Source organism: Cucumis melo, chromosome 11, assembly GCF_025177605.1.
Source record: "Cucumis melo cultivar AY chromosome 11, USDA_Cmelo_AY_1.0, whole genome shotgun sequence".
Taxonomy (NCBI): Eukaryota; Viridiplantae; Streptophyta; class Magnoliopsida; order Cucurbitales; family Cucurbitaceae; genus Cucumis; species Cucumis melo.
Genome location: NC_066867.1, coordinates 21635895 through 21650043, shown reverse-complemented (window position 1 = coordinate 21650043; position 14149 = coordinate 21635895). Strand labels below are relative to the sequence as shown.

At 32.3% G+C, this 14149-nt stretch overlaps 2 protein-coding genes across 3 annotated transcripts; one reads left to right on the top strand and one right to left on the bottom strand.

Moving 5' to 3' along the window:
- The first annotated feature begins 5941 nt into the window (after window positions 1-5941).
- On the top strand, window positions 5942-9260 carry LOC103502925 (inactive receptor-like serine/threonine-protein kinase At2g40270). 2 transcript variants are annotated; one of them, XM_008467047.3, is made up of 9 exons: window positions 5942-6340; window positions 6422-6560; window positions 6648-6719; window positions 6817-6960; window positions 7048-7188; window positions 7277-7812; window positions 7902-8092; window positions 8166-8298; window positions 8380-9260. In XM_008467047.3, exons 1-9 carry the CDS (start codon window positions 6238-6240, stop codon window positions 8976-8978), a joined length of 2058 nt encoding a protein of 685 aa, XP_008465269.1. In that variant the 5' UTR covers window positions 5942-6237; the 3' UTR covers window positions 8979-9260. The 2 variants fall into 2 exon arrangements, with proteins under 2 accessions (XP_008465269.1, XP_050947652.1); XM_051091695.1 differs by having other exon boundaries at window positions 5958-6340; window positions 6422-6496.
- Window positions 9261-10962: 1702 nt separating this feature from the next.
- Window positions 10963-14149, bottom strand: LOC103502924 (pentatricopeptide repeat-containing protein At2g30100, chloroplastic). The gene is made up of 2 exons (XM_008467046.3): window positions 13052-14149; window positions 10963-12001 (listed from the first exon to the last, which is right to left on the bottom strand). The coding sequence occupies exons 1-2, from the start codon at window positions 13781-13783 to the stop codon at window positions 11228-11230; spliced, it is 1506 nt and encodes a 501-aa protein (XP_008465268.1). The 5' UTR covers window positions 13784-14149; the 3' UTR covers window positions 10963-11227.

Genomic DNA, 14149 nt, shown 5'->3' with positions numbered 1-14149 from the left:
AGTGTTTTATCATCCAAAAACAACCCATCACAATTAAATTGAAATTTGAAAACAAAGTCATGGGTAGGTATTGTTTGATGTCACTTCTTAACCACATCTCTATCTAAAGAGTTTTTGAAAGTATACAATTGAAACCTATAAAAATTAGTCATGCTACCCAAAGCTAGACTAATTAGGATTATTAATAATAGTGTCGACCCATGTTTGAGTTCGAAGACATTTTTCTTTGTTCACTTTTATATATACTAGATTTTTTCATGTACATGGCACGTGGATGCGTATTATCTTTTAGAATATAAAATTAACAATATAAATTATAATAGTATTTGACTAATAATTATATTTTCATATTTTTATAAATTTTTTTTACCTAACTTAGAGTTACATGTCATCATTTTTTTTACTTCTATTTAGAATTAATATTCCATTGTTAATCATAATTAATGATAGAGTTGTTTCAAAATTAATTTCTATAAAATAGTGTATACAAATTAACTTTTTTTTTTTTTTTGTTAGTGTCTTTATTTTAAGTTTAGTTATGAATAAAGAATGTGATAATATTTAATTTATCTTTTTTAAAAATTAATATTATATCTCTAAATTATACAATAATTTTGAATTATATTATATTATTGAAGTTTATTGAAAGAAGTAGAAGTTATAAAGAAAAAGAAGAAAAAAAAAAGTTAAGTAATATATAGAAACATGATAGCAATGACTCTTGGAGAGTTGATGTAGAGAGTATAGGTATGTATAAAAGGTTAGTTTTTTAGAAGATTAAATAGTTAATTTATTGTCTTTTACTATTTTAGAATTTGAACGTTTGTAACATAAATATTCTGTGCATAGTAGCTATGAAATATAAAGGTCATATAATATTTTTAAACTAAAAATTTGAAAACGTGTATGTAAAATCATTGATTTGAATTTAGTTTCACCATATTTTAATTCCAATTTTTTGGGTTTTGTGCTTATGTCTAAATATTAAAATTTTATCATATAAAATAATACTAATTTTAAATTTAAAAATATATTCTCCAAAAAAATATTAGAAATTTTAGAATGTTATCTAAAAAAAAACATAACGAAGAGATATACTAATTTATGATAAAAGACATAAAGACAAATAAGGTCTTATGTAAGACTTTCTTATTTAGCTAGAAATAAAAAGGAAAAATATAATATGCAAGAAAAATTTTCATTTACTTATTTATATAACTAAAAAAAAATAGTTTCAAAGAAATAAAAAGAAGATAAAATTTACCACCCCTATTCAAGCATGGGAGTTAAGTGACAAAATTGTTGTAAAATGAATGGTAAAAATACTTATAATCAAAAGAGTAAAACGGACTAAAAAAAGCTCTTCGTATAAGAGCTTCTATGTATACGGTAGGAGATAGATATAGATATATTCACATTGGCACCAAATGTAAAACGCCCAAACTTGTTGTACTATAATTCACCGGCTCTTTAACACCTCCCAATAGCCCTATACTTTGCTTCCTAGGAAGAGCAATTATTCACTTTGTAGGTGAAACCACCAAATAAAAAGCCACCAAATTGTATGTCTTTAACTATTATTTGAAATAAAGAAAGGATCATAAGCCATAGCTTATTAAGTTTTGTTGGTGGGAGGGACACTAGTTTTTATGTGAGAAAATATGGTTAAGTATTTAGCTTTAAATTGATGATAGTTTAAGGGAACAAAGATCTTTGAGAGTATGAAAGCTGATTCATAGGCTTGTACATAGAGATTAAAGAGATCAAAATTCACATCATATAGGATCAACAACAACTAGAAGTTAAGAAGGTCAAAGAGAGCGACACCATAGACTCCATGAAGGCCGACCCTTGGTTTATAAGATCGACCATGAGTGAAAACTTATGTTTAATTTTCGCCTGCCAATTACCAATTGCATGTACTGTTTTGATTTGTCATCAATGGACTAAATCCAATGATTTGTAACCATCAATTTAAATTAGTAATGGTCAAATTGATGACCCAATAAGTTAATTAGCTAAGTGATTATTATGAAACAACATCTCTACATAAGCAAAAAGCATTATACATTTGAGACGCGCTAAAAATAGACTATGAGTTACTTTACTTCTATAAAATCTCTAAAATTGTTATCTACTTTATGGTTGAAGTATAGGAAGCTAAGGATCATACTTGGCAAGATGCTTATTGTCTTACAAGACCAATCGATTAGTTTTTAGTATAGATACTATTCTACCTTTTTAAAGTAGTAAAATAATCGTGAAGGTAGAATCGAACCTTTCACCCTCTTTCAATACTATTCTCTTTTCTTATTAGTGCACACACGAGTTTGGAGGTCATTTAAATCTTGAGGGAGTAATTGACAATGGGGATCTAACACCGAGGTTGTTCTAAATTTTGCTTCCAAGACAATGAATCACAATAGTGGTTTCCATTTAAAATTATATAACTAATCAACTAATTTTCAATTTCTTGAATAACTACATAAAATTGAATGGATGAAAATAAATATATGTTGATATTTTTTAAAAATATATAAATAAAGAAATTATGAGACAAAATAATTATCTTGAAAAAATTTCATAAATAAGGTGGTTGAATTTTTGTCAAATAAAACTATCATTCTTCTTGAAAAATCATTAATTTTTTGTTGACACATCTTGGTCTACATGGACTATCAAGATTTTGTTAAAAAAAGTAAACTTTTATAACTTATCAATTTTTTAAAAAAATAAAATTGAAAAAATATATAAGATTTGGTATGAGATTTGAGAATATTTGAAAAGATTACTAAGACCCAAATCAATCTATAGGTTGGAAAAAGAATTAAATCTCCATTGTCAATCTTGTTCGAGATGGATTAAGAAAAAATATTTGAACAATTTTTAAAAAATGGTACTAGTTTCTTAGGACGGTTATTTAATTTTCATCATTCCCCATATTCTTCTTCCAAATAAAAAAAAAAATCTTAAAAATTCATTTTAATAAGTCAATTTCTTCTACTAAAGAAAAGGCCAAAAACTTGTAGGGAAAAGGATTCTAAATTTTCAAAATGGACAAACTTTGAAGAATTACAGCTAAGGTTTCTTAATATGTATTGTTTGAACATATTGAAATCATAGATGGCAATGTGAAAAGAAACCATGAATCCACCATTCAAAAAAAGACAAAATGATGAAGCAAATTTATTAAAAAATACTTTGCAACAAAAGCATTGGATGTTGCCATTTGAAGGCCACTTAATGAAACAAAATTGATATGACAATGAGTATTACTAAAAGTCCCATGAGGTTAGGTCTTGTAATTTAGAGACAAAACAAGACCCACTCCACTTTATTTAGTTCATACAAAAACTTTATTTATTGTACAAAGACATTTGTTTAAAGGGGAAAACTGAAATGGTTAAACAACAAGAAATTTGAAATGGTCATTTTGATTATTATTATTATTAATTAATTAATTGGTGGATTATATATAGCATCCAAAAGTAAAAAGACAAAAAAGAGAAAAGAAAAAAGAAAAAAGAAAAAAGGTTATATTTATTTATTTGGAAAATGTGGGTTGCAGTGTCAATTTTAATGGCATTGCTTCACTCTCTATTTGAGCTTTGGTTGGGTTGGATCATTCATAACTCTCCCAACCTCTTTCACCTAAATGTAGGGCCCCCACTTTTATCTTTCCTTCTTTCTTATCTTATTTTCATTAAAATAAAACCTAAAATTATTTATAATATATATATATATATATATACATCTACTAGAATTTAATATATTTTACTATATTTTATAAATAGTTTCAATCTTTTTACTATCTTTGAAAATGCCATTAAAAATATATCTCAAATTCAATTCTAAATTACAAATATTTAGTATTCACTCTTATTATTACTGACATATTTCCGTTTTACATTTTAATACTATTTTTTAACATACATCTCTATTCCCTAATCTAAACATCTGTGATTCTATTAATTTTCATTCTCCATTCATGATTATATCAATTTAAATTTTAAAATTTCTTAATTGAATTAATTTACATCCTTTGTTATTGTGAGTAAGTTTTGTTTTATTTTTTTTAAATTCAACTCAAAATAATTTGAATAAAGTTATTGTGGTATAAAAGTTTTGTTGAAGAAATAAAAATTATCACGTAATTTTATGAAGCACAGATACAGATGTAAATACGGTCGAAGATAATGATTCGTTAATTTATGAAAAACTAAGATATAAGAATACTTTTCACGTATGTGGAAGGACATATGTATATGATATCTTATTCTCCACCCACTTTGAAGTGTGTGAGCTTCGTAAATGTAATTCGAAAAATAGATCATAAGTAGATGAAGATTTGCCAATAAATTTATATATATATATATATATATAATAGATAAATAAATTTGTAAGATTTTAAATTGGTTAGAAACATGAGCAATATAAAGTAAAAATAAACAAATAACTAAATAGACACAACCTTCTCTTTAATTTAATAGAATTAAAATTTAAAATTTAAAGAAAAAAAAAGAGTTTAATTTAAAAATAAACTTAATAATTTGGGAAAATAAATAAATAAATGGCAACAAGATATAGTGAAGCCACCGGCACCGGCACCGGCACCGGCGGTGAGATGGAAACATCAGAAGAGGTATGGGCAGTCAAATTCCAAGAAAGCTCTCATTTCACAATCTTTCTTTTCTCTTTTATTAGTATACTTCTTCAATTCTACGCTATGCTCTTTTCTTATCCAATAAAACATAAAATATAAATGTTATTTTTCATTTACTTATCCAATAAATTAGTTATTCCCATTTTTATCTTGTCCAATAAATTAATTATTCCCTTTTTAAGATTGTTCATCCATATGCCTCCTCTCTTATTTTAACCTAATAAACTATCCACAAATCATATACTCATCTTCCTTCCTTCCCCCCCATTTCTATTTCTTTTCTCTCCCTAAATCTTTCCATATAACCCTTTTTTAATGTTTCTATTTTAAGTTTGGTCCCTTTCATCACTTACATGTCAACATTTCTATTAACCTAATAAAATATTAATATTTCTCTAACTATTTGTTCTCAATTATTTACTATACAAATCAAAGTTTAAAATCGTAAATTTTGAAATGACAACCATCTCATTTCTTGTTTTTTAGTTTTGAAAATAAAGTATACTTTCTTGTTGTTCCTTACTATAATTCGTATCTTTTTTAAATATAATAGTTGAATTCTTATCCAAATTCTGAAAATAAAAACAAGTTTTTAAAAACACCTTATTTAGTTTTTAAAATTTGGTTTAATTTTTTAAACCATTAAAAAAAAAAGTAGATAACAAGATAATAAATTTAGAAATAGAAATAGTGTTTATATTCTTAAGTTTAAAAAAGAAGAAGAAGAAGAAAAAGAAAAAGGTTATGAAAGAAAAGAAAAGATTAATTTGGAGCAAAAGAGATAAAAGTTGTAATATTTTATAACTACAAATTAAATAAAAGTTAATTTAAAATTTTAAATAATAAAAAAGGGCAACATTTCTAAATCTATAAGTTATCCTTACTTATTAGTATTATTATATTTAGATTTTGGAGTAATTTGACTTGAAAACTATAGAGTATGATTGGTGGGAATCATTTCTAAATTTATAATGATTTTCTATAGGGGTTGGGTCGCTGTCCATTTTGACTTTTTTTTTTCTTTTTTTCTTTTAACTTCTTTGTTCATTCTAATTAGTTAATTAAATAATTTGGCTAATATCCAATTTTATTTAATTAAAAATTTAAATACATAATTGTATCAATTTAGTCTCAAATTCCTTCTTAGAAATAAAGAGTATTTGTATTTCTTTTTAATATAATTTAAGCATGTAAAATAGAAAAAAAGGAGCACGAGGACGGCACGTGATATAGACAGAAAGGACGGCGCTATAAATTAGAAGAAAAAAGAAGAGTCATGGGAGGGGGAGCCGAATCACCCATATTTCTGTCCATTATTTTTTCTCTTCGTCCTCTTTGTTTCGGTTTAATAATATTTATTATCTTTTTACATAATTTTAGTATATAGATTCTCTAACACCATGAGAAAGTTGGCAAAATTTACGCGCTTTCTTCTCAGACCCATCTAAATTTGCTCTACTTCCATTGCTACAACATTAATCTATTTCTACCTCACAACCTTATTTTTAAGTTACATCTTTATTTGACTGCTAATTTCTTGACTTTGCCGGCCGGATTGGACCATTGGGTTGGGGATGAATGAATGGTGGGGTTTCCGCCGGCAGCGGCTGCGATGGGCGGTGGTGGTGATTTTGCTGTTTCAGAGTATGACACTCTGTTTTTCTCTGAATAATGAAGGTAAGAGATTCTGGGTGGGTATGTGAATGGGGTTATTTTTTTTGGGAATTTTGAGGAAATGGGTTTTCGTTTTTTATGCAGGTTTAGCATTGTTGAGGATTAGGGAAGCGGTTGTTAGAGACCCTTTTGGTGCTTTAGCGAACTGGAACGATAAAGGTGGGGAATTTGATCATTGTTCTTGGTTTGGTGTTGAGTGTTCTGATGGGAAAGTTGTGATACTGTGAGTGAATTCTTTCGTTGTTTTTTATTTTCGTTTAGAGCTTGATGGATTTTGGATATGGAGGTTGAGCTTTTGTTGAACTTGTAGGAACTTGAGAGATCTCTGTCTTGGAGGGACATTAGCGCCTGAAATGGGGAAATTTGCCGACATAAAATCCATGTAAGTAACAGAATTCATTGCCCCTTTTAGCTTAATCCTCTTCATGGCTGAAGTTTTTGCTGTTTTGTCGTTGTCTTGATCGTTGTTGTTCGTGCAGCATTCTGCGAAACAACTCCTTTCATGGGGAAATTCCTCAAGAGATTGGGGATTTGCTTGAGCTAGAGGTTTTGGATTTGGGATTTAATAATTTCTCTGGGCCATTTCCCTTGGATCTTGGGAATAACTTGTCTCTAACCACTTTGTAAGGATTGAAGAACTTACTGATTCTATTCATTTGGGTGAAATTTTCTTGTAGACTTTGCTGAGTTTATGTTGTTGGTTTTTGTAGGCTTCTTGATCATAATGAATTCATTACTAGCATAACTCCTGAAGCCTATGAACTCAATTTGCTCTCTGAAACTCTAATGGATGAGGAGCAGCTCTCCAGCATTCATGGAAAATCTTCTTGTACTAGAGAAACTTTATGCTGGTAAGCAAATGCCACTGCACAAATCAATTATTTTTGTTTGGATCGAAACATGTTGTTGAGAAAGGCTGAGTTTGTTTTGTTTTTTTAGGAATTTTGGCCAGTTCCAAGATGCAGATTACAAGAGGCGGCGGCTAGGAGAAGGAGGAGTTCAATCTCCCAAACGTTTGTTCTTCTCGTTACCACCGTCTTCGTTCGCTTCGTCTCCATCTCCACTATCACCTTCCGATCCACCATTCTCTCCAGCACCCTCCCCAAGTTCCCCATCAGCATCTCCCACAGAGCCTCCAGCCCCATTGTGGTCATTAGCACCAGGACCTAGCCTCCATTTGAGTCCTGCACGACCACCTGCTGTAGCTCCGACTCTACACTCACCAGTTCATGTTCTTACACCACCTCACTCCCGTGGCGTTCCACCACACTCCTCGGCTCCTTCTCCAAGTCTGATTGGGAGGAGTAATAAGAACAAAAGTCACAAAGTTCTAATATTGACAGGAATTGTAGCAGGATCATTGTTCTTGTTATTTGCAACCGTTGGAATTTTGATGTTCCGAAGCAGTAAGGTTGTTACGGTGAAGCCTTGGGCCACAGGTTTGAGCGGACAGCTGCAGAAGGCATTTGTAACAGGTTAGCTTTCTTCCCTCAACTGAGTAGAAGTTAGAAAATAGAAGAATGCCTCAACACTTAAATTTCTTACTGTTGTCATACGATATCAGGTGTCCCAAAGCTTAAGCGATCCGAACTTGAAGCAGCTTGTGAAGACTTCAGCAATATAATTGGCTCCTTCTCAGATATCACAGTGTATAAGGGAACTCTTTCCAGTGGGGTTGAAATAGCTGTCACATCAACTGCAGTGACATCAAATGCAGATTGGTCAAAAACTAAAGAAGAACAATTCAGGAAAAAGGTACAAGCAAACAAATCCTCTTTCAAGTTCATTGTTATAGGTTCTAAATTTCCTTTCTTCTCTATGTTTGCAGATTGAAACTTTGTCGAGGGTGAACCACAAGAACTTCGTCAGTCTTATTGGCTTTTGTGAAGAAGCACAACCCTTCACAAGGATGATGGTTTTTGAATATGCTCCAAATGGAACTCTCTTTGAGCATCTCCACAGTAAGTGCTTTATTTTCTTTTTATAAACATGTTGAAGAGTTGTACACTGTTCCTCCGTTCATGATATCATCCCTCTTGTAGTAAAAGAAGCCGAGCACTTGGACTGGGAGATGAGACTGAGAATAGCAATGGGAGTAGCATACTGCTTAGACCATATGCACCAGCTCGATCCGCCTGTCGTTCACAGACATCTTTGTTCTTCTTCGGTATACCTCACCGAAGACTACGCTGCCAAGTTGTCAGATTTTAGCTATTGGAGTGAAGCAACAGCAGCGAAGTTAGGATCAGCAACCGTCGAGCTCTTGGAAACATCACCAGCAGATTTAGAGAGCAATGTTTATAGCTTTGGAGTGATTTTGTTAGAAATGATTACAGGTAGACTTCCATTCTCGGTTGATGATGGCTCTCTTGCAGATTGGGCATCAGATTTTCTCAAGGGAGAACAGTTTTTAAGAGACATAGTTGATCCAATTCTAAGCGCTTTCAAAGAAGAACAGCTTGAGAATTTGTCTCAAGTGATAAAAATGTGCGTCAAGCCAGAGCCTAAGCAAAGACCGACAATGTCCGAGATTGCTTTACGGTTGAAAGAAATCACAGCATTGGAGCCTGCTGAAGCAACACCAAAGCTATCTCCTCTGTGGTGGGCAGAACTAGAAATCTTGTCTACAGATACAAATTGAGTTCAAGTGGAACATCAAGTTTGAAGTTAACTCATGCTATCCTTTTCTTTTAGGATTTTTCAAAATTCTTTTGTTGATTGTAGTAGTAAAGTAATTGGCTGATTGACTGTAAAATGAGGAAGAAATGGTTCAAAATAGCAGCAGGGGTTGAGTAGGGAGGATGTTGATCTTCACTTATGCAAAGTGGTAAGAAATGAAAGATGTACATATGCTAAGCCTGTGTTGTAAAAGCTCCACAACATAAATATGTATATGATCTTGGTTTTCTGAGTGTTTTTTGTACCATCTTTGTGTTACCTCATTTTCTTTAATAGAGTACACAACATCTCAAATGTATTACTATAAAGATCGTTCAGAGTTTTGAGACTAGGGGTTGTTGCCAAGTTTACCTCTCCCAAGAGATTTAATGCATGTTTCTTGGTTAGTAGCGTATGTTTGAAGCCTCGTTCTGTTTTCCTGTCTAAACATTCTCACATCCCTTATCTTTTACCACAAATATTGAAGTTATGCACAAAAATTTCTTGTAAAGTTCGTGGTGGAGACGATAAAAATAGTATTAAAAAGGGAAATGTTTGTTTGGAATATAGAGTTGGTAGGTAAGTAGAGTATAATTTGCATGAAATATACATACATATATATATATATATATATATTATATTAAAAGTAGAAGGTTGAAGGATTCAAATGATTGACCTAAGGAACAATATGCACATGGTATAGAACTTGTAAGAGAAAGATGATTGGTTTGAAGAGATGCGAATAATGGAGGCTAAGTGGTGACAGATAAACACATTTAGATATCATATTACAAAGAATTTCTATATGCTTAATTCTTTCATGGGAACCTTCGTATTATATCATCCACAACAAATTAAACAACCATTCACCACTACATCTATATTATGTCTCTTATCAAATCATGTGAATCTTTGCTAGACAAAAATAATATCATTCGTAAAGTATGTTAATAGTTGTAATTACACTCTCAAACTTTTAATTATAAAAATTGAATCCTCAAACTTATATTAAGATTAAGCTTAAGCCTTCAAATATCACCATCTTTCAATTGTAAAAGTTGCACTTCTTGTCCTTTATAAAACGTCAATTTTTAATCTTTCAATTTTGTATTTATTCTACTATAACAATGAAAGTCCTTCATTTTCAATATCTGTCTTTTGAAAAAGAAACTAATCGATCAAATAGATAAAAAAAAAGCAAATATCAATTTTTGTTTTCTCAATTTTGGAGGTTGAAACTTAAAACTTTTACGAATGAATCAATTTAAATATTTTATTCGAAATTTATAACTAATTTAAAATAATTTCAAATTCGCCTAAATGAAATTATTTTCCTGCATAAATACCTTCAAAGTAGGAAGAGCATTTGTCACATAATAGAAGATGGACAAATGAAAAACTAATTAGATTTAATAATAGAAAAAGAGCCTTACTAATTATTTGGTACTCACGTATATCTATAACTGATATTCATCCTTACATTAAAGAAATCTTATATACATGTAAAATTTATTGGTTAACTTGAAATTATATTCGAATCGAATGAAGTTAATTAACTAAAGAAAGTTATGATCTAATTTACACCCAAAATTGAAAATTAAAAAGCATAGCAAACATACAAGATATATATGGACCCAACAGACAATTACATTAAACCTCCACAACATGAAAACATGGGTTTGGTTCCAAATAGATGACTTCAATTTACTAACCATTATAAGAAGAGTACAATCATACACCCAATAAATTATTGATATGATAATGTAATAATGCAATGGTGAAAAACCTGAATGTCATATCCACTCAAATGAACACACCACATGCTGTTTTCTGGGCAAGGAAGAAGCAAAATATGGACACGACATTTCACAAACTTCGAATTCTCCTTCTCCATTTGGTTGTCTTTTTCCTTTTTCGACGAAAACCAGATTCTTCACACATGAAAACACTGAAGAAACCAAGGCATGTACACTAAAAAATATCAGAATATGTAATTTCTTTATACAATCTATACATTGAAACATTGGTTCTCTGTGCACGCTCGCGGCTCATATATGTATATTTATATATATACAAGTATTCCTCTTCAGGGACAGCTTACAGAGCCTCAAAATATACAAAATCAACATGTAAAAGCACCTAAAAAAGAGCTGGTGCTGTATGATATGAATATGGTTTTTGCTCCACTTTTATTAGCTGCCTGTGCAAAGAGGTAGGTATTGAGGAGTTTCTTCAAAGCATTTTAATGATCCAAAGCTTGTGTTTCTGTAAGTGCAAATATACAAGACTAGGTCCAATTAGATTGGCATCGGAAAGACACTTGCAGAGATCGAGGTACGTATGAACAATTTCTGGCTCACGAATTCCTTTTCTTAGTCCTTGCAGTACAGCTACTCTGTCCAAGTACTCTGGGAGAAAACCCAAATTGATCATTTTTACTACTGTTCCTGCAGCATCACGGAAATGCCCTCCTTTGATGTAACCCCTAAGCAGCCATGTCAAACTCTTTTTCTTAATCATGGGACTCGTAATCTCGATCCTTGTAAGCAACCGTTTCATTGCTTTTATCTCCTTCTGTGAAGCACAAATGGCTAGCACGATATCGTAGAGATCAGCATCGGCCTCCTTGCCTAAAAGCTTCATTTCCCAAAGCTGTCTCTCTGCCTCGACTCCTTGCCCAGCACAAATGTACATTGCAAGGAGTCTCTCGTGAACCACCCCATGAATTGAAGAGCTTCCCTCTTCAAGCACCCAGTTGGATAACCGTACACCATCAGCTAGAAGCTCTGTCTGATACTTCGCAACAAGTTCAACATTGTTTTTATCAAGTTCAGCCACGTACCCGTCTCTTGCATAGCTTTTGAGTTTCCGAAGAGCTTTTGCAAATTCATTCAGCTCTTTAACCACAGCAGTCATGGCGATAAGATAGGAGTAAACCTCTGGCCTTAACCCAGATTCTCTAAGATGCAGCACCATTTTCACTGCACCTCTGTAGTCACCATCAACCTAAGAGCATTGATTTTCGAGATCATTAGCAACTGAATTTTCACTGGGGGTCGTGGTGAACAAACGTAACAATTTGAAAAAAAAAATTTAAAATCCTTGGTGCAACTAATCAACTACCATTAATTGGTGAAGGGAACAAAAGTATCAGTAGTATGCTATAATACTAGATTCCAGCGCCACATACAGTTACTCGGTGTTGTTCAAATAAATCAATTATGCAGGAGTGCAACTAATAGAAGCAAGAGCCATACCAGAAGTAGCACTACGATATAGAAGTTTAATACACCGCATATACTAACACAGAAAGGCAATTCAACAATCTAAAAATGCCTTCTAGAAGAGACCATAGAGATGGATACTTTCACTAATGATAGATGAAGCTCCAAAGAAATTGACAATGAACAAAGATAAACCCAAAAGTTCTCAATAAATGAAACTAACGACAACAAAGTTTAAGTGAAAAGGTCCCTGAGATATTCATGGGTTTCCCAAATCCTACGTCTGCAGAAACAAACTTCAGTATCTCCAACACCAACATAACAATAGATTCCTTTCTTTTTTTTTTTTTTTTTTTTTTGAGGCACACATAACAATAGATTCAAACATGCTTAACCATATGACCAAAATTACTTATACCAAACCATAGTATATCTGATAAAAAGAAACCCTACATAGTTCTTCCAGAACCCCTCCAATTATGATTAGACAAACACAACCCAAGAAAATATCCTTTTCAACATTGACCAAAGTCACCGCAACAAAAACCTTATGCTCATATAACAAAAATCTAATAAGATCAGGATACTAACCTAAATGTTTAAACTATAGGATTAAATAAAGAATGAAGAGTAAGGAAACTCTACAATCAATAATTTCAAGATTCAAAAATATGACATCCAAAGCTAGTAAACATTGATTGAAGATATTTACATATCATATATGAATTTTCAAAGCAATAGATAGACACAGCAAAAGAATACAATACCAATGTTGACTCTGAAGCAAGTTAATGGCTAAAGATATGAAAATTTTGATTAGCTGAAGGCTTACCATCATCTTCCATGCGAGATAACCGCTCGGTCCTCCTTTATGCCCCTCCCAATCATCCTTCATAAAAGCAAGATTGCGTCCCAAAACCTCTTTCACAAAGAAAATCGCTTTTTCCTTCTCACCCATTTCCCAGTACAAAGAGATAACCTTTTCTATCATGCTAAAATGAGGTTTCAAGCCAACACAATCCATATCCACAAGAAGGTCAACAACATCTCCAACATTATGTCTTCCCTCCACCAACTTATTGATCCAACTACACATTATAGACACCATCAGCTCCATGGTCTCCTTATCAACCCGATTTTCCTTTTGAAGCCACTCAAAAACCTCAAGAGCACACCATGAATCTCTACCTTCTTGAGAGAAGTACACCAACACAAGCTGAATTTCCCTAGCCGAAAGGCGGTCGTTCATTTCTTCAAGAACATCCGATGGTTCCCTCGTCATCCGTTCCAATTCCTCAATTGCCTCAAAAAACCCATCTCCCATTTCATCTTCATCATCACTGGTGATGAACTGGTCCAACTCAACCGATTTGAACAACCTTAAATCCCGAAACTTAGCAGCTCGGGAAACAGAGAAAGTAGAATCCTGGTAATTGCAAGAAATAGGAGAAACCATATACAATCGGGGAGTAGAAAACCCATATCTCTGAGTTTCCAATGGAGAAGACAAAGAAAATGAAAACCCAAATTGGGTTAAGGGAGTAAAGCCCTGGGCACAAATCATTTCAAAGTTTTAATCCAAACCACTAAAATTCAAACTAAAGAAATGAAGATTAGGGTTTCCAGCGCATCAATTAGGAGAGCAATTTGAAGCAGTTAAAAACAGGAACAAAGAAAGAAACGAAAAGCGGAAGAGAGAAGAGAGAAGAATAGAGAGAGACAGCGAGAAAGGGGTTGAAGAAGGGGTGAATTGGATTGAATTGAAGTGAATTTGATGATCGGAAAAGAAAAGAAACCCTAATGTTGCGGGGAAGAATTGAGGGATGGGTGAGGGAGGGTGGGAGGTCGGAGTGAGTGGTCGCAATGGCAGCGTTTTTGCCGCCACTGCAAGACAAAGGTTTTTGTCTTGGAGTTTCATACCTTTTAATTT

Excerpts from the sequence above, each read along its gene's own strand:
- LOC103502925 (XM_008467047.3), top strand. The coding sequence starts at position 6,238 with ATGAATGAATGGTGGGGTTTCCGCCGGCAGCGGCTGCGATGGGCGGTG. Across the intron at positions 6,961-7,047 it reads AACTTGTCTCTAACCACTTT|GCTTCTTGATCATAATGAAT; the intron begins GTAAGGATTGAA and ends TGGTTTTTGTAG. Across the intron at positions 7,189-7,276 it reads ACTAGAGAAACTTTATGCTG|GAATTTTGGCCAGTTCCAAG; the intron begins GTAAGCAAATGC and ends TTGTTTTTTTAG.
- LOC103502924 (XM_008467046.3), bottom strand. The coding sequence starts at position 13,783 with ATGATTTGTGCCCAGGGCTTTACTCCCTTAACCCAATTTGGGTTTTCA. Across the intron at positions 12,002-13,051 it reads ATCTCGCATGGAAGATGATG|GTTGATGGTGACTACAGAGG; the intron begins GTAAGCCTTCAG and ends CAATGCTCTTAG.